The 19,800-nt window shown below is 43.3% G+C and overlaps 1 protein-coding gene across 1 annotated transcript in view; it reads right to left on the bottom strand.

The window, feature by feature from the left end:
* The window catches only part of COL5A2 (collagen type V alpha 2 chain), a 140,779-nt gene that overhangs the window by 36,387 nt on the left and 84,592 nt on the right, over nucleotides 1-19,800 (bottom strand). The window contains exons 28-38 of the mRNA XM_048483707.1: nucleotides 17,444-17,497; nucleotides 13,608-13,652; nucleotides 10,461-10,559; nucleotides 9,343-9,450; nucleotides 9,178-9,231; nucleotides 8,171-8,224; nucleotides 8,021-8,074; nucleotides 6,206-6,259; nucleotides 2,623-2,730; nucleotides 2,460-2,513; nucleotides 1,909-1,962 (exon numbers count right to left, since the gene is read on the bottom strand). Coding sequence (XP_048339664.1) covers nucleotides 1,909-1,962; nucleotides 2,460-2,513; nucleotides 2,623-2,730; nucleotides 6,206-6,259; nucleotides 8,021-8,074; nucleotides 8,171-8,224; nucleotides 9,178-9,231; nucleotides 9,343-9,450; nucleotides 10,461-10,559; nucleotides 13,608-13,652; nucleotides 17,444-17,497 — 738 coding nt within the window. The remainder of the gene's footprint in view (nucleotides 1-1,908; nucleotides 1,963-2,459; nucleotides 2,514-2,622; nucleotides 2,731-6,205; nucleotides 6,260-8,020; nucleotides 8,075-8,170; nucleotides 8,225-9,177; nucleotides 9,232-9,342; nucleotides 9,451-10,460; nucleotides 10,560-13,607; nucleotides 13,653-17,443; nucleotides 17,498-19,800) is intronic.

Here is a 19,800-nt window from a genome sequence, read left to right as displayed (position 1 = left end):
TACTCATGAGGTCTATAACCAGAGGTGGGATCCAGCAGGTTCTCACCAGTTCCTGAGAGTGGGTTACTAATTATTTGTGTATGCCGATAGGGGGTTACTAATTGGGTCCGCTTTTCCGTTAGAAATTCCATTAGGTCCAAAAATCATAAAGTCCTGTTGTTTCCTATGTGGCTGGTTAGCGAAGGTAGAAAACGGGATAATTCTCCCTGTTGGGCTGTTTTAAAAACATGTTTTAGTAATATGGTAAAGTTCCTTGTTTAAGGAAAGTATCCTTCTTTTGATTTCTTGAAACAAAATTAAGTATTTGAAAGTATTAAGTATTTGACAGGCAGTCAATTAGAGGAGAATTGTTGTTTCTATTGGCAGTAGTCAATAGGACTTGCTATAATGAGTTTAAATTATGGACAGAAAGATACCAGCTGGAAATTAGGAACTTTTTTTTTACAGTAAGAGTTTTTTACAGTAACAGAGAAATTATTAATGCCCCGCCCCTGGAATGCCCAGCCACGCCCCGTCGTGCCCCGCCCAGCCCCATTGGTGCTATGCCACTGTTTGAATCCCACCACCATGGGAACCTGTTACTAAAATTTTTGGATTCCACCACTGTCTATAACATAAGGATTCATAACATTCAATACAAAGCATTGCCCATTCTCAGTATACGCATTCCAAGCCCCCCCAATACTAGCAAGTTGTGCACACCCTTAGTTGACTGATCTCTTGATAATAATAAATGCTGAATGAACTCTCTGTCCTCATATATTAAGCAAATCAGCCTCTTAAGTAGGTGCAAGGTAATTTCTTGTAGTAGACCAACTTTTAATGGTGAAACTACTCCAAATCAAAGAGGGGAAACATAACTCATGATCTTGCTTATAACTACTTATTTATCATTTTTAAAAAATCCACCCCAGTCCTTAGATACAGTCTTCGGAGATGGTTTTTTGCATAATTTTGGTTATTCCTTTCCTCCACGGAGCTTGGGATGACACAATTTCTTCCCCCATCCTACACATGCAATTTGATGCTTATGCTGTGAGATTAGGCTCCACATTTGCCAGCTGGTGACATGTAAACTCTTGCCCTCAATTCCCAACTGTGCAGAAAGAAAAAAGTGGCCAGTAATTGATCTCCATAGTGACAATCAAGCAGACTCCCAAGTCTCTGTGGTATTTACCATAGAGATTAGGGGAAATTCCTACAGCGTCAACCAGAAGAGATGTCACGTCTTCCCCCAACTCTCCCCTCCCTAGGCAGTGCCTTCAAAACCTGCTGGCAGTGCTGGCAACCCTATATGAGGCAGGTGTGAAATAGTAACTGAACCAGAGTTACTCCATCCACATCAGCAGGGAGTTGAACCTGATCTCCACAATCTGAATACAACTATGTTTACTACTCCATAGTTATATTGCAGTTACATTGCTTTATACTACTGTTACTAGTCACCTTGAGCACTTTTGGGGGTGTGGGAGGATGTGGGATATAAATGCTTTAGAGCTCAGACTATTGATAATAAAATAACTCAATCTACAAGCCTTTAGTCTTAGGCTCATTCCGCACATGCAGAATAAGGCACTTTCAAACTGCTTTCAGTGCTCTTTGAAGCTGTGCGGAATGGCAAAATCCACTTGCAAACAGTTGTGAAAGTGGTTTGAAAATGCATTATTTTGCGTGTGCAGAAGGGGCCTTAGGCGCATTCCGCACATGCAGAATAAGGCACTTTCAAACTGCTTTCAGTGCTCTTTGAAGCTGTGTGGAATGGCAAAATCCACTTGCAAACAGTTGTGAAAGTGGTTTGAAAATGCATTATTTTGCGTGTGTGGAAGGGGCCTTAATTAGAATGTATGTTTCATGATATGATTTTTCCCCCCTCTCAAATACATCAGAATGAATAAGCTTTCGACTTACAGTAGGTCCTGGGGGTCCAACTCTTCCAGCAGATCCAGGGAATCCTGTAGCACCCTGGAAAAAAAAATACACACACACATGTTGCTTGGCCACACTTTCCCACTTTCAATAATATAACACAACCCATTTAAAGACAATGTGTGAAATGCAGTTTTATGATAAGCCATGACATCTGAATAAAGTTCAGCAGATATTTTCAAAAGGATAGCACTTCCAGATAATATTTAAATCCAAGAAGAATAAAAGGAGGAGGGATTTGGATTCATGCTCTCTTTTCTCTACTGTGAGGAGAATCAAGGGGGCCTACAAACTCCTTCCCCTTCCCTTCCCCACAACAAACAGGTAGGTGGGGATGAGAGAGCTGTGACTAGCCCAAGGTCAAGCAACCAGTAGGAATAAAGGAGTGGGGAAACAAATCCGGTTCACCAGATAAGATTCCGCCACTCGGGTGGGGGAGAGGGGAATCCAACCCAGTTCTCCGGATTAGAGTCCACCTGATCTGAACTACTATACCGCACTGGCTCTCTTGAATAGAAAAGTATTCAACTTACTGGAGGACCTTTTGTGCCGCGGCCACCTTTGAGTCCATTGACCCCTGAAGGACCCTAAGGAGAAATGAGAGAGAAAATTGAATAAGGAGAAATATTCAATTATTGAAAATGCATGCGGACCATTGTTAGCGTGCAGCTCTTTCCCCCCACCCCACCCCCTTACCGGGGGCCCAGGGGAGCCTGCAAGCCCTTGAGGTCCTGGTGACCCAGCATCTCCTTTCTGGCCCGGCTCCCCAGGTTCTCCTTTCACACCTGGCTGACCATCAGGGCCCTGTTAGTGACAAGATACAGCAAATTACAATCATGAAAGATTCCAAGTTAATCATTCTAAGGACAATTCAAATTCAAAGACCTTTATTAGGCATCAAGAGAAAATACAGATAAAACTGTGCAGTAATATGATCCTGAGTTTGACGGGGTAAAACAACTGCCCAAATAAACTCAAAAATACACACGTTGCACTCTGGCTGTGTCTAATCTTATATATTAATCTTATATATAATTGAACAACTCAACACTTCTATTTGTATTTACATTTCCTTATTTCTCTGACAAGGTTCTCAAAAATACTTCCATCAGTTCTTTGAGGCTTCTAATGGGTATATTGGCTCTCTGTTAAGAGTTGCCCGCTCCCATCTCTGCCTTCCGTTTGTCTTTCGCTGACTCAAAGAAGTTGTTTGAACATACTGGCATACTGAGGAAGACGCACGAAAAACGTTCTATACGCGCGAGACGTTTCTATGTAGAACCTACAGAATTGATACATGGACTATATGGAACTGAAGTTTCGTTTCTGAATACAGAATTGAATGGACTAAGTGATTATTTATGTTTAGTTATAAGAGTTGGAAGACTTATGCTGTATTTTTAAGAACCTTGTCAGAGAAATAAGGAAATGTAAATACAAATAGAAGTGTTGAGTTGTTCAATTATATATAAGATTAATATATAAGATTAGATACAGCCAGAGTGCAACGTTTGTATTTTTGAGTTTATTTGGGCTAATGTTGACATTGCACTCTTAAAGATAGGGGGTAAAACAACTGCTCATAGTTCATACAGTACAAACTTCAAGAAAATAAGTAAATAAAAGGAGAGCCAGAAACTTATTTTACAATATCGAGCAGGAACTTGGCCACCATTTTCAACTGCCTGGGATCCTCAGTGTTCAAGAGGCGGTTCAATTTGGAATATGGAGGGCACAAGTAAGTCGGTGTTGAAAAAAACAAGCTAGGTCTGAGATCTATGAATTTCGGGCAGACTAATAGAACATGCTCCAAAGATTCCTCAGAGGTTGAGCAATATGGACATGTACGCTTTTTCTGTGAGCATGCCATGAATCTCTCCGGGGAGAAGGTAAGAGGGAATGTGTTTGTTCTTGCTCTGGTGAATAACCACCTAGTCTTAGGGTCGAGCAAGATATTTAGGTAAGCAGCTGTCCTGCAGTTCCCGGGCATGATTTCAAAGTGAGGGGGGGGGAAACAGGCTCCTTGCTTTGCTAACTAGGAGTTGATGTTCCTGGCTAAGGACAATTAACAAACTCTTCAACTCGATGCGTAGCAACATCTTTAAGAAGCATTTGAACACAAGGAATGGAACCAAAATGTGGCCCAACTTGGCTATGGCCCTTTCCGCACAAACCTTTTAAAACGTTTTGGGCCAGGAAATAAAATGGAGTTCCACATGGTTTTTACCTCCCAATGTTTTACCTGCAGCCTCAAAACACTTCAAATGAACCCTCTTTTGAAATGATTCTCTGTTGAAACATTTTGCTGTGCGATCTATTGACGATGTTTCCCACACTTCTCAGCTTTCCCTGAACTTCCTCCTCAGTGCCATTTCCCCAGATCACTCTCTGTCCCCCCTCACCTGTATATTTGCTAATTTATGTTTGATTGGTTTTTCTTTTAATTTGGGGGGTAATCTTCAAGGCGTCAATTATAGGAGAAATAGAGCATCCATTCAACATGGAACTCAAAACAAAAAGGGAAAAATCACACAGTGGTAGCCAGGAATTTTTTTGGGGAGGTGAGTGTGGACATACATCATGGTAAAGGAGGAGACTCAAAGGTTTTCAAAATGTTTTCAGTAATTTGTGTGGAAAGGTCCTATATCTTTATTTTGTTCCCAACTTCAGACATGGTTCTTTGTGAATTTAACCAACTCTGATAACGGATTTCATTGCCAAAGGATAACACAGCATGCCACCTTCAAGGCAAAATATTCACAAATGAAAAAATGAAACCTGGGAAATCATTTTCAAAACCTACTTATGAGCACATTGGTTTTTTTTGGGGGGGGGGGGTGATCTGCTGTTACTATTTTTGGAAATGCCAAAACCCATGCTTTAAAAATCAGATTCAGATTTAGATTTATTATGGTTTTAGACCAACAGAAAATGCATAAGTGTTACAAAGAGAAAAACAGACAGAGAAAAATAGACTGAGAAAAATTACAATCACTACCTAAAACAAATTAGATTAAAATATCATTGGACTAAATTCACATAGAAGAGGAGGAGGAGGAAGAGGAGAAGAAGAAGTTTAGATCTATACCCCGCCTGCCTCTCCTGTAAGAAGACACAAGGTGGCTTACAAATTCCTTCCCTTCCTCTCCCCACAACAGATACCTTGTGAGGTGGGGGGGGGGGGGTGGGGACTGAGAGAGTTCCACAGAACTGTGACTAGTCACCCAGCAGGCTTCATTTTGAGGAGTGGGTAAACAAACCTGGTTTACCAAGATAAGAGTCCGTTGCTCATGAGGGGGATTAGAGTCCACCCCTATAAACCACTACACCACCCTGGGCAACATTACCCATATGTTAGTTCTTTATCACACTACGCACTCTAAACACCACAGCACAAAATTTAACAACTAGTCTTAAAATCTAAAGGTTTTCATCTATCAGTAGTTTTTCTAGACATCATCTATCAGGATGGCCTAGAAATCTTCCTCCTAATGGAGTAATGATCTCAGTTCACAACTCATTATAAAGGGTACAATCAGTGGTGGGATTCAAATAATTTAACAACCGGTTCACCACCACCACATGCCACCCCTCCCACTGCCCACTTACCTACTGCAGAGGAACTTCTTGTGGGGGTAGAATGGGGCAACAGGGCTTCATATGCTACAGTGGGAGAGGGCGTGACGGGGCTTTTACCGCCCCAGAGCAGCTGGGCAGGAAGGTGCCAGCTGCTCCGCTGCTTTTAACAACCAGTTCTCTGAACTAAAAAAAAATTAGGTACAAGTTCCACCGAACCGGTGCGAGCCGGCTAAATCCCACCACTGGGTACAATGAAAAAAGTCACGTTCCCAAGTTCCAACTTCTCCAAGAACACATGGGCAGATTCTCATTGAGAGCGGAGTCTTATTATATTTGTTCTCTAGGGCGGCTGAGGGTAGAGCTACAAATGAAAGCCAGAGCGTAGGTGCTTTAAAAATATTACAAAGCCCTTTACCAGGAGGTTATGTGATGAAAAATAGGGTTGCCAACTTCCAGGTAGAGCTTGGAGTTCTTCCAGAATCACAGCTGATCTTCACCCGACAGGAAATGGCTGCTTTGGAGAGTGGACTGAGTGGCATTACATCCCACAGCGGTCCCGTCCCTCCCCAAGCCCTGCTCCTCCCAGGTTCCACCCCAAATATCGAGGAATTTCCCAACCTGGTGTTGGCAACCTTAAAAACAACGTGTGATGAGAGGAACGGGCGAAAGAAATGAATGCAATGGAACAAGAGTTACGTACCGGAGGACCAGCAAAACCAACTGGGCCGGTTGGACCATTTTCACCACGGGAACCCTGAAGAAGAAATTGCGGGGAAGGAAAGGATTTTTTTTTAAAAAAATAAATACTCGAAACGTGCTTCCAAGAACACGTCTCCAAATATTATTATCACGAGCAGAACAAAAATGAACCAAGTGACTTTCTGTCAGTAATAATGTTTAAGAACAAATGAAACTGTTTTCTACAATAGTGTATTTTGCTCAATAGTGGATAATCAGACAGAGGTTTTCTAGGCTCTATAACAAAGGCCCTTTCCCCACTTACCTTTGTGGGCCCTTTGCTGCGTGCTGCTCCCAGCGCGCGGCATCTCTGGCGCGCGCCCGGGCGTCCCCACAACCCCACGCTCTGCACGGGGTCATCAAAAGGCGCCATTTTGAGGAGCGCCAGGGATGCCGCGGGCTGAGTGGAGTGCCCCGGGACCCCACGCTACTTGAGGAGAGTAGCGCGGGGCTTAAGGTAAGTGGGGAAAGGGCCAAAGACAAGCTTTTTTCTTTCCCCCCCAAACTCCTGAACTCCTTTAACTAGAGAGGCAAAAGATTGGGCTCAGAACCATTTGCAAGCAAAAGGTCATCTTCTCCTGAGGTCCTCCACTAAACTGACGATCTGCTGTTTTTATCCTAATTTCATCTTCATCGTAGCATTTACTCCCTCACAGAAGCCAATAGTGTGCAACCCCCTAACATTTCAGTTCAGGCTCAATTAAGAAATGAAAACCAGGGTACACAATGAGCCGCCTGCCTTCTCTCTGTTAAAATTCCCCGTTATAGACATCAACTGCCACATTTGGCATTATATACATTACTGAGTAGGAGTCGCTTTCTCCAGGCAAAGCAACTCCTTGCGTGATACATGTTTTGGCGGGACAACAAGCATTTAGATTTCAGTGCCATTGTATATCACTTCAGGCGCCCATGTAAGATGCAGATGATACAACTAAATAAATCTAAAACTAACAGCAGTTATGAAAACTTAAAACATCATCAAACTTCCAACACAAATATGTATTTATTTATTTCCTTTATTTATATTCTGCCTCTCTCCCCAACGAGGTCCCAAAACAGTTCACATGATTTCCCTCTCCTCCATTTTATTCTCTCAACAACTCTGTGAGGTAAATTAGGCTGAGAAGAAGAAGAAGAAGAAGAAGAAGAAGAAGAAGAAGAAGAAGAAGAAGAAGAAGAAGAAGAAGAAGAAGAGGAGGAGGAGGAGGAGGAGGAGGAGGAGGAGGAGGAGTTTGGATTTATATCCCCCCTTTCTCTCCTGCAAAGGGGCTGACAATCTTCTTGCCCTTCCCCACTCACAACAAACACCCTGTGAGGTAGGTGGGGCTGAGAGAGCTCCGAGAAGCTGTGACTAGCCCAAGGTCACCCAGCTGGCGCGTGTGGGAGTGTACAGGCTAATCTGAATTCCCCAGATAAGCCTCCACAGCTCAGGTGGCAGAGCTGGGAATCAAACCCGGTTCCTCCAGATTAGATACACGAGCTCTTAACCTCCTACGCCAGTTTGAATTCATACCCTGCCTTTCTCTCCTGTAAGGAGACTCCAAGTGGCTTACAAACTCCGTCTTTTCCCCTCCCCACAAGAGACACCTTGTGAGGTCAGAGGGGCTCAGAGAGTTCTGAGAGAACTGTGACTGGCCCAAGGGTCACCCAGCAGGCTTCAGGTGGAAGAGCAGGGAAACAAATCCAGTACTCCATATTAGAGTCCGCTGCTCATGCAGAAGATTAGAGTCCAACTGAAGCTGTAGTTAGAAGATTGATGGGATGATTTACTTACAGGAGTTCCGCGGGAACCAGGAGGACCAACGAATCCCCGAGGGCCTGGCTCACCCTTCAAAACAAAGTTTACAGAATGTGTTATTGTATCCAGTTTGGAATGTATCAGAAGTAATTTAACAGCAATATTATTGAAAGTTTTATTTTTTACCTTTTCACCAGCCGGGCCTGCAGGGCCAATGGGACCTAACGGACCTGGGAGACCCTATTCAATAACAATAAATATCAGTAAGAAATGTGAACCCTTTAGGGTACTTCCATTTTGATTCATCACCTCAGGCAGCCCTTTGGGAGTAACGCTTACCATCCACTCTTAAAATTCCAAATATGTCCACATGCTCACAAAAGCTGTCCTAAAGTAAAGAGCCAGTTCTAACTTTCCTCCATTTTTGTGTTTTCAGGGAACAACCATTTGGCTACCTCCATGGTGGCGAACCTTTGGCACTCCAGATGTTATGGACTACTATTCCCATCAGCCCCTTCCAGCATGGCCAATTGGCCATGCTGGAAGGGGCTGATGGGAATTGTAGTCCATAACATCTGGAGTGCCAAAGGTTCGCCATCACTGGGCTACCTGCACCATAGAAAACCACAGGGCTTGAGATCTCCCAACGTTCTGGGATTGGCCCTAGCTGCCATTTTGTAACCAGATGAACCACTCCCACAGCAGCCATTTTGTGATACTGCCCGCTGCCTGTCCTCTAAATTCCAAAAATCACCACACTCAGGAAACCTGAATAACCTTTCAAACAAAACCTCCTACAGCATAAGGAGGTCAAATATTCTTCTCAAATTTGTCCTACAGATTAACTCCCTTTCCATAAAAGCTTTTATTTATTTATTTATTTTTATTTATTTATTTATTTATTTATTAGTTAGACTTTTATACTGCCCCATCCCCGAGGGGCTCCGGGCGGTGTACAACATAAAATCTCAAAATCTCAAAACCTTTAAAAACAGCAGTAAAATTAATAATAATCAGAGGCATCCCACAAAACCCCATGTTTAATTAAATCCTCAGTGCCACGTTGCCACATGCAAATCTGCAGAATTCATTTCGGGTGACTATTGTTTCTCGGGTCTTTCGTTTAGCACAAATGGGATTGTCAAGTGCATTGTGGGAAATGTTTTAATAAGAGAAACAATAAATCCACTTACTCTCGCACCGTCATTACCAGCCGTACCTTCAGATCCCTTTTCTCCTATGCTGCCCTAGAAGAAATATAAGAAACGCTCAAGCTGCTTATAAACAGAGAGAGGGGTCACAGAAAAAAAAGACAACTTTTCTCAATACTTGAAGCTGAAATTGCTGAAGAGACATACCCTGTCTCCTTTGGGTCCAGGAGTACCAGCAAGACCTCTGTCTCCAGGCATCCCCTGAAGACCTGGTGGTCCCTGATCTCCGGGAGTTCCAGACGGACCTGGATTTCCCTGACATAAAAACGAAAAGGAAATGTATTTATTTGTGTATTTATTTATAGATGCCTAATAAAAATGATCCACAGTCAATTCCTATAATATATTCCGACTAATTCCAAGTAAGGGGGGAATGAATTGAAGGAATAGGAAAAGGAGAAAAGGACAAGACTAAAAGAGAAACAGGAAAAGGGGGAAAGAAAGGGAAAGAGGGGAAGGGAAAGAGAAAGAGAAAGAGAAAGGGGAAGCCAGATGTGTTGGAATGCTGTTGATGTCCTCCACCATAGGCCTGGCAGAATAGCTCCATCTTGCAGGTCCTGCAAAACTGCGATAGGTTCCACAGGGTCTGGGTCTCATTTGACAGAACACTGCATTAGGCCAGTGTCAAGGCTCTCACCCTGGTCAAGGACAGTCAAGGGTCAGGGACCACCAACAAGTTGTTATCCATAGAGCAAAGTGCCCTCCTGGGGCTGAATTTGGAGAGGTAGTCTCGCAGGTAGAAGAGCCGCAGACCTTTCAGGGTGTTGAAGGTTAATACCAAACTTCAGATTTCTCATAGTTAAGTTCTAGTCTGTTTGCCAGACAATATTCAGCACAGCAATGAAAGAGCCGTTTGAGTCCCGCTTGCAAGGAGGAGAGCAAAACTACATCATCCGCATAAGGAAGAACTGGGACATGAATTGCACCAAGTCTCGGGCTTTGCCCAGCAACTTTAGAAAGGTATGGAGCAAGGTCATTTAGGAATAGAGAAGAGGCCAGAATGTATACTTGCTTAACTCCCTTGTTAGTAATTATTTTTTGAGTCAGGCTTCCTTCCATTGAGCATTTGTGTTCTGGGCTGACTTGGTTACTGAAATTTGTTAAGCTTCCCATGTATGATTGACCTTCATGATTTTTATAGAATATGCTACATAAATCTTGTTCTTCTCATACCGGTTCAGTCTTGAGTCATTTTCACTAGAAGAATGCTCCCTCAAATTAAAATGTTGTACAAAGTTTGTGAGACCATGTGGCCTAACTCTTACCTTGGGACCGTCCGGGCCTTGTCCACCAGCCATCCCCTTTTCTCCCAGAAGACCAGATGCCCCTGGGTTTCCTCTTTCCCCTGGATGGCCACGTTCGCCCTGCAAAGAGATGAACTGGAAGTCATCTAAAGACCTCAGAGAAGGTGCAGGCTGAAAGGTTTATGTTTATTACGATGGGATAAGCTGGGCATGCAGTGGTGGGATCCAAAAATTTTAGTAACAGGTTCCCATGGTGGTGGGATTCAAACAGTGGCGTAGCGCCAATGGGGATGGGCAGGGCATGACAGGGGCGTGGCTGGGCATTCTGGGGGCGGGGCATTAATAATTTCTCTGTTAGTGTAAAAAAAAGTTCCTAATTTCCAGCTGGTATCTTTCTGTCCATAATTTAAACTCATTATAGCAAGTCCTATTGTCTACTGCCAACAGAAACAACTACTTCTCCTCTAATTGACTGCCTGTCAAATACTTAATACTTTCAAATACTTAATTTTGTTTCTAGAAATCAAAAGGAGGATACTTTCCTTCAACAAGGAACTTTGCCATATTCCTAAAACATGTTTTTAAAACAGCCCAACAGGGAGAATTATCCCGTTTTCTACCTTCGCTAACCAGCCACCAGGAAACAACAGGACTTTATGATTTTTGGACCTAATGGAATTTCTAATGGAAAAGCAGACCCAATTAGCAACCCCCTCTCGGCACACACAAATAATTAGTAACCCACTCTCGGGAACTGGTGAGAACCTGCTGGATCCCACCTCTGTGGGCATGGATGTTTTATGCACCAAAACTGAGCTGCACACAACACCAAATAGAAGCATAAGTGATCTTTGCTGACGTATGTGAGTCACCCTTTCCCTGAAAAGAATGTAATAAGGATGATATGGACGATTGGTTAGATTCAGCCAGCTTTTCTATCTCACTTCCCTTCCTAGTATAGCCCCACATGGCTTTTGCACATGCAAATCCCATGATTCCCAGCATGAACTTTTGGGGCTGTTGTGGGTTTTTTGGGCTGGTAGTTTTTGCTCCAAACCTTTCACCTTCATATGTGGCTGGCATCTTCAGAGGCATGTGTTTCTCTCCATGACATGACTCTGAAGATGCCAGCCGCAGGTGTGGGCAAAACATTAGGAGAAAAGGCTACTAGACCATGACCACACAGCCTGGAAAGCACACAACAGCCAATTGTTTCTAGCTGTTGACAATAAACTTTTTTTTGTTAGTCAAACGGGACTTCCCTTCCCTTTTCCACCGACAGAACAGTTACTTGCCTCCAACTGTATATTTTATATGAATGTGTGGATAGTTCCAAAATGTTTCCTTTTCTGCTTACATGAGGCATGAACTTATGAACATAAGAACAAAGAACATAAGAACAAGCCAGCTGGATCAGACCAGAGTCCATCTAGTCCAGCTCTCTGCTACTCGCAGTGGCCCACCAGGTGCCTTTGGGAGCTCACATGCAGGAGGTGAAAGCAATGGCCTTCTGCGGCTGTTGCTCCCGAGCACCTGGTCTGCTAGGGCATTTGCAATCTCAGATCAAAGAGGATCAAGATTGGTAGCCATAAATCGACTTCTCCTCCATAAATCTGTCCAAGCCCCTTTTAAAGCTATCCAGGTTAGTGGCCATCACCACCTTCTGTGGCAGCATATTCCAAACACCAATCACACATTGCGTGAAGAAGTGTTTCCTTTTATTAGTCCTAATTCTTCCCCCCAGCATTTTCAATGAATGCCCCTGGTTCTAGTATTGTGAGAAAGAGAGAAAAATTTATCTCTGTTAACATTTTCTACCCCATGCATAATTTTATAGACTTCAATCATATCCCCCCTCAGACGTCTCCTCTCCAAACTAAAGAGTCCCAAACGCTGCAGCCTCTCCTCCTAAGGAAGGTGCTCCAGTCCCTCAATCATCCTTGTTGCCCCATGCTGAACCAGAGCATTGGTCCATCAAAGTCAGTTCTGTCTACTCAGATGCAGCACCTCTTTACAGTCCCAGAACAAGAGAGGTCTTTCCCATCACTACCTGATCTTCACTGGGATATCTGACTCCTGAGCCCTCCCCCTCCCAAGATGCAAAGACCTGCTATCTCATACAAAGAATCATTCAAAAGATGCTTCCACTAAATCCATGAATTATTGAAATGTTATTTCCAAGCAAAACAATAAGGTCCGCAGTGGCATAGTGGAGGTTTTCGTCATTTAATGTACACATAAACATATCTTTTATCCTTTTATCTTTGCACACCCATATTGTATCTCCTAGTGTTCATGTTTTAATTGATATATTCATCCTTACTTTAATCTGAAGGATTTTAAATAGGAGCTCATAGGAATAATTTCTTTTGTATCTCCCTTAAAACTTATGTGAATAATTTCTTTTGTATCTTCCTTAAAACTTATGTGAATAATTTCTTTTGTGTCTCCCTTAAAACTATGCTTGTGTTTCATGTCTGAAGTAGCTTAATTGGTTTTATGTTATTTTCTAATCTATTCCTATTAAAGGTTGATGAATGGATGGGTACACATGAACACATGAGTCAGACTCTTGGTCCCCTAAGGTCAGTATAGTCTTTTCAGACTGACAGCTGCTCTCCTGGGTCTCAGACTAAGATCTTTTGAATCACTTCCTGTCAGTTCGTTTAACTGCAGATGCCTGGTATTGAACTTGGAACCTTCTTCATGCCAAGTCTCTTCCCTGCACTTCCATTGCTAAGGCCCATGGCTTTACTGACTGTGAAGCCACCTGGAGACTGAATGTAGCTTACTCAGAGCTACTTGGGGAAGGACAACTTGGCAATGTAAGAAGTATGTGAACAAATCACTAGATAACAAACTGAAATATGATGTGTTTCAAGATCACAGAATGAACAAATTTGTAACTAAATAAGGATGGGGGATCAAATATTCAAAAGATTCCACACAGGCAGTTTGGGATTCTATATAATCTAGTAGTAAAAGGTAGCAAAACATTAGGGCAGGAGGGTCTTATCATGATAAACTGAAAAAGGAGAACTGTAGCTAAGACTGGACAAAGCAGTGAAATTCAAATTGTGATGTTTGAAGTCTGTCACTTTGGGTTCTTGATGTGAAGAATTCAACTGCGAGGTTAGGGTTGTTCCATCACTAGATTAGAAAACTTACCCTTGGACCTAAAGGACCTTGGGCTCCAGCATCCCCAGGAACACCCTGTGAGGGGGAAAAGGGGAAATCATTATCAACAACATGCACCATCAGTCATGTCCCCAAAGGCATTCTTAGCATTTTGTGCTGAAACCTCAGTTGTCCCTTTATATAGAATGGGTTTAGCTATGTTTGGTATAGTATTCAATGGGAGGGAACCTAATTTAGTTCTGTCCCTTTAAGAAGCCCTAGGGCTGGTGTTCTACGGCAGTTATTACCCAGCAACACATCTGGTTTTGGCAGACAGTCAAAGATGTTATAGGCGCACGGCATTTAGGTTAGACAGTCAAAGATGTTATAGGCGCACGGCATTTAGGTTAGACAGTCAAAGATGTTATAGGCGCACGGCATTTAGGTTAGACAGTCAAAGATGTTATAGGCGCACGGCATTTACGTTAGACAGTCAAAGATGTTATAGGCGCACGGCATTTAGGTTAGACAGTCAAAGATGTTATAGGCGCACGGCATTTACGTTAGACAGTCAAAGATGTTATAGGCGCACGGCATTTACGTTAGACAGTCACAGATGTTATAGGCGCACGGCATTTACGTTAGACAGTCACAGATGTTATAGGAGCACGGCATTTACGTTAGACAGTCACAGATGTTATAGGCGCACGGCATTTACGTTAGACAGTCACAGATGTTATAGGCGCACGGCATTTACATTAGACAGTCACAGATGTTATAGGCGCACGGCATTTACGTTAGACAGTCAAAGATGTTATAGGCGCACGGCATTTACGTTAGACAGTCAAAGATGTTATAGGCGCACGGCATTTACGTTAGACAGTCAAAGATGTTATAGGCGCACGGCATTTACGTTAGACAGTCAAAGATGTTATAGGCGCACGGCATTTACGTTAGACAGTCAAAGATGTTATAGGCGCACGGCATTCACGTTAGACAGTCAAAGATGTTATGGGCGCACGGCATTCACGTTAGACTGTCAAAGATGTTATGGGCGCACGGCATTCACGTTAGACTGTCAAAGATGTTATGGGCGCCCGGCATTCACGTTAGACTGTCAAAGATGTTATGGGCGCCCGGCATTCACGTTAGACAGTCAAAGATGTTATAGGCTCACAGCATTCACGTTAGACAGTCAAAGATGTTATAGGCTCACAGCATTTACGTTAATAAGTTCCAGCCTCCAGAAAGTTTCTGCAACCAAGTAACCTTTATTTAGTTAGACCCGGGAGGAGTCAGGGTCTGTCAGCATTGTTACAATTAAAGCTTTAAGTGTTGAACTGTTAATTGAGTCAGTGAGTCTTACATTCTTCTTTGGCTGGGTGCAGGGCACCTATATAACCACCTGGGAAGCAGAACACCATCTCCTAAAAATCCAGGTGAACTATTTCTTATTTGTCAACTGGCCTGAAAGCTGGACCAGGGCCAGAGACAGATGTGTAACTTGGTGGTGTGGGAGGGAGCAGGAACCCGAGGAGCCATTTCTGTGGATCATATGGGGGCACATTTAGCTACCCTCCCCCATTCCTCCTTCAGCTCTGACCCTAGCTTAGAGGAAGGAATTTCAGTGGGCTTAGTGCAGTGGTGGCGAACCTTTGGCACTTCAGATGTTATGGACTACAATTCCCATCAGCCCCTGCCAGCATAGCCAATTGACCACGCTGGCAGGGGCTGATGGGAACTGTAGTCCATAACATCTGGAGTGCCAAAGGTTTGCCACCACGGACCTAGTAAGTCCATGGAGGGCAGATCTACCCAATGAAAGGTAGACCTGTCTTCCAAGCAGCTAAGATTCTCACATTTGTGTCTGCATAGCTACAGAGGTAGCTCATCAATTCTTTTTAATTGGAAAACTATATATTATCAGAATTGGCAGGAAGAGCTGAGCACAACTATGCAGTTTTTGGGCTGGAAAGGCACCCAAGATCAGAGCCTGCAGAGCAAATGTCCTGGGGAAACTTTCAGCAAATGGCGGCAGAGAGAATCCCTTCAACTGCACACGAGATACCGGGTGCCAGATGAGGGTGTGACTGACTAGAGAGCAAAACAGTTGGGCGAGAAACATAAGATGCCTCCTGAGCTCTGCATTCCACGCAGGAGACATCTTGCAGGTGACTTAAAGGGAAAAGGTGCACTTTAAAGGGTTCTTTAAAGGGGCTGATGGGAATTGTAGTCCATAACATCTGGAGTACCAAAGGTTCGCCACCACGGGTGGAATGCAGGAGGGGTAGAGACAAAGAAGTACTGCTTTGTAGGTTTTGCTGTGATTGTGATAGTTACGATCCAGGCCATGAGATATAGCCAACTGGATCAGACCAGGGCCCACCTAGTTAAGTCATGTTCCAAGCAGATATCCTGCCAGATGTCTCTGTGACCTATTTTCATGTTTTGTCCTCTAGGTATACTACTGTTAATATGGAGATTCTATTTAGCTATCAAACAACTCTTCATCCTCAATGCATCAATCTAATTTTTTGTAATTAAAAAAAAATCTCATTTTAAAATAATATGTTACCTAGTGACCACACCTACATATTCTGGTGGCGAATTCTGCATGTTGAATGAAGAGATCCTCCCTGCTATAAACTGTACTCCAAATCACAGTGAGTGTTCCTTGTCTTAGGCTCATTCCGCATGTGACGAATGCACTTATACTGCATTCAGGTTACAGGGTGGAGCCGCCCTTGAAAGAGTTAAGCCCTGGCCAGCCCTGATTGGCCAGAGAAAAATATGCAGGGAGTATAAATACAGTCAGTGGGAGTGCTGAGGGGTTCTTGGCTTTGAGTCTTTTTGACTTTGTGGCTCTGTGTGAGCTTGTGTGCCCTTGGGTGCTTTTTGTGAACAGAGTGAGGAGAATCCGCTCAGATCTCTCACTGCTGTTATTCAGTAGTAGCTGAGGAAGCTATTTGAAACATCTGAAACCCTGAGTTGGAGGAGAGAGTCCGCCCTCAGGTGTTTTTGAGGGAAACCTCTTAAAAAATCTAAAAGTCTGTCCTCCAAGTTAACACAAGTCTTGAGAGGCCCGGTCCTGTGGCAGAGGGGCCAAATTTGGGATTGTGGGAGAGGGAGGCTGTTATGCCTGAATCCCACAGGGCATAGACTTGGTGTTTTATTTTTGTGGTGAGGTACAGTGGACTGAAGTATTTTAACAGAGAGTGTAAAACCTCTAGAGAAACATCTTTCTTTTCTGAAGTGAAATTCTGTGCTAAAGTGACACCTTCAAAGGAAGTGTTCATTTTGTAACTTAAGTGAAGTGCCTGCAACCGTTAAGCCAGTAACATATCTGCAACCTTTAAGCTAAAGCAATCTTTCTCTGAAACCAACACGCTAATAACCTCTCAAAGTTACCTGAGAAGCCTCTGTTAAGCCAGTTTTAAGTTTTTGTCCGTTCCAGTCTCTATTTTTGTCTGTGTCTGTGAGTCCCCAAACGAAAGGGAGGTGGTGTCCGATAAGAACAGTTTTTGTGGGCTATAGTAAAGAATTTATTGGTGGCAGCGATCAAACAAACCAAATAATATAGAGCAGGGATAAAGCGCCTTTCGTTACACCGCACATGCAGAATAATGCACTTTCAAACTGCTTTCAGTGCTCTTTGAAGCTGTGCGGAATAGCAAAATCCACTTGCAAACAGTTGTGAAAGTGGTTTGAAAACGCATTATTTTGCATGTGCGGAAGGGGCCTTAGAGATGGCAAAACTCTTTGGGGCAAAAGTAGTAGCTGGTATGTGGCCCCACACTTGCTTGAAAACATGGCAGATATTGCAAGAATACATAGAATGAAAACAGACGCAAACACAGATTGTGAAGCTCAACTCGAGAAGTGGTTACCTGATCGCCTGGCTTTCCCCCTTCCCCTGGGGGGCCGGGAGGCCCAGGTAAACCCTGGAAAGCAGAAATGAAGGAGATAATTTATTTATTTTGAAAGTGTATCAATGCCTATACAGCATCCACAATTAAAACCACTGCAGTATAATCCAAAACAGTAAAAACATCAGGTAAGAACACCAACCAACAAATAACCCAAAATCGATCCTACAGGATCAATGGCCCTTTCCCCACCTACCGTTTGCTGCGTGCTACTGCCCCCAAATAGCGCGTGGTCCAGCGGTGCTCCCCATGAGTCCGGGTGGCGACAACGCAGCCGCCCCGACTCCGCGCTCTAACGTCCCTTCAGCGTACGTCATTTCTGACGCTGAAGAAACGGCACCTTCTGATTGCCCCGGCCAGTGGGGAACACGACCCTGGGGCGGAAATCGCTCGCGCTCAGAGTAGCGAGCTGCAAAATGTAAGTGGGGGAAGGCCCAATCTGGGAAGCCCTCATAGAACAGAAATTGTTTTGATAGTTTTCTTTAAAAAGAAGAACAGTTTGGATTCACGCCCTCCTTCTGTCCTCTAAGGAGACTCAAAGTGGCTTGCAAACCTTTTGTCCTTCCTCTCCCCATAACATACACCTTGTGAGGTAGGTGGGGCTGACAGAGTCCTGAAAGAACTGAGACTAGCACAAGGTCACCCAGCAGGAATCCACAGAAGTGGGGAAATAAATCAAGCTCCCAGATAAGATTCCACTGCTCATGTAGAAGAGTGGGGAATCAAACCTGGTTCTCCAGATTAGAGTCCACCTGCTCTTAACCACTACAGTTTGTTGGCTCCCCCCACCACCCATAAAAGAAATGCCAGGGAGGAACAGTCTCTCAGAAGACTAATCTAGAAGAAAGAGTTACCACAGAAAAAGATGTTCATACCTGCCTGGGGAGATTTCGCTGTAAAAAGTAGATGAATAGAGTCCGTTTAACCTAGTGATCCCATGCTTGCGTTGTTTTTCCTTTTTTGTTTTGAGGGGGATATCTGTGAAGCTACAGTGACACAGATATGCACATATTGCAGCTTCTCTAATCATGTCACTGTAGCTTCACAGACATCCCCCTCAAAACAAAACAAGAAAGGAAAAAATGACATGTACGTGGGATCGCTAGACTGAACAAACTTTATTCATCTACTTTTCACAGTGATGAGCTGCAAGCAGAGGAAACTTCCATGGGGAACTTTCACGGAAAATATACTGCAGCAGAGAAAATGTTGGGCACGAGCAGCAGGACTGAAAGTAAGAGGTTTGGGCAGGAGACGTAAAGTGCTCCCTGCCTGTTTTGCATTCACCCAGCAGGCAGAACACGTCTTTAACCCAGGCTGGGGGAAAGGATTGCTAGTTTAGCAATTTTTGAAAAACCCGGGTTGAAAGGAATAAAATGGACTTAAGTCTTTTTGGGGAAGAGAGCTGTGCAAAGTTCTCCCCCAAAACGCTTTAAAGTGTTGTATTTGTGCTGTGCGGAATCCACCATAGATGCAGGCGGAATGTTAGGAGCAAAAACTACCCAAACACAGCCACACAGCCTGGAAAACCCACAACAGCCAATACGGATGTTACTAAAGTTGTGATTGAGTATCCCTTACCTGAGCCAGGTGGGATGCAAATAAAACTATTTATGGATGAGAGATGTATATTTGTCTCAGAAATGTGGTATCAGAGAAGGCAACTCATGGAAAATGGTTGATTAGTATACTTGAAAGGAGATTTCAAGTCTTAGAGCTCCTTCCCCTCAAAAAAGCTGCTCTACAGTCTTCTTTAAGCACCCTCATCCAGTAAAGGTCCCTGGCATGAGCAATCATATACATACATAAGCCATTTCCGCACGGCCATGCTGTGGGGGTGCGTTGGCATAAACGACGTCGACGCACTCCCCTGGGACCATTATACACAGTATAATGCAGTATAATGCAGAAAAATAAGGAAAATAATATACCGCCCTATCCTCGGGGATAGGGCAGTATATTAAATAAATAAATAAATACAAAATCCAGCATATTGATCTTGTTTGCTGTGTATAACTGTTTTGTATAATAATAATAATAATAATAATAATAATAATAATAATAATAATAATAATAATAATAATCATAATCATAATCATAATCATAATCATAATCATAATAATAATAATAATAATAATAATAATAAAGGCAACTGATGGCAGACTTGAGAAAGCACTGTAGAGGCTTTCTTTGCTGAGTTTTTTGTCATTAAAAATGTCCTTAAACACTTGTAGCACAGTCATAGCTATTTATTCTGCTCAAGCTTTTCAGCAGTTTTATCCAAAGTAATTCAGAACAATTAACACACAGGCTTCTAG

The sequence above is a fragment of the Sphaerodactylus townsendi genome, linkage group LG02 (genome assembly GCF_021028975.2).
Source record: "Sphaerodactylus townsendi isolate TG3544 linkage group LG02, MPM_Stown_v2.3, whole genome shotgun sequence".
Taxonomy (NCBI): domain Eukaryota; kingdom Metazoa; phylum Chordata; class Lepidosauria; order Squamata; family Sphaerodactylidae; genus Sphaerodactylus; species Sphaerodactylus townsendi.
This window is presented reverse-complemented; position numbering and strand designations above follow the sequence as displayed.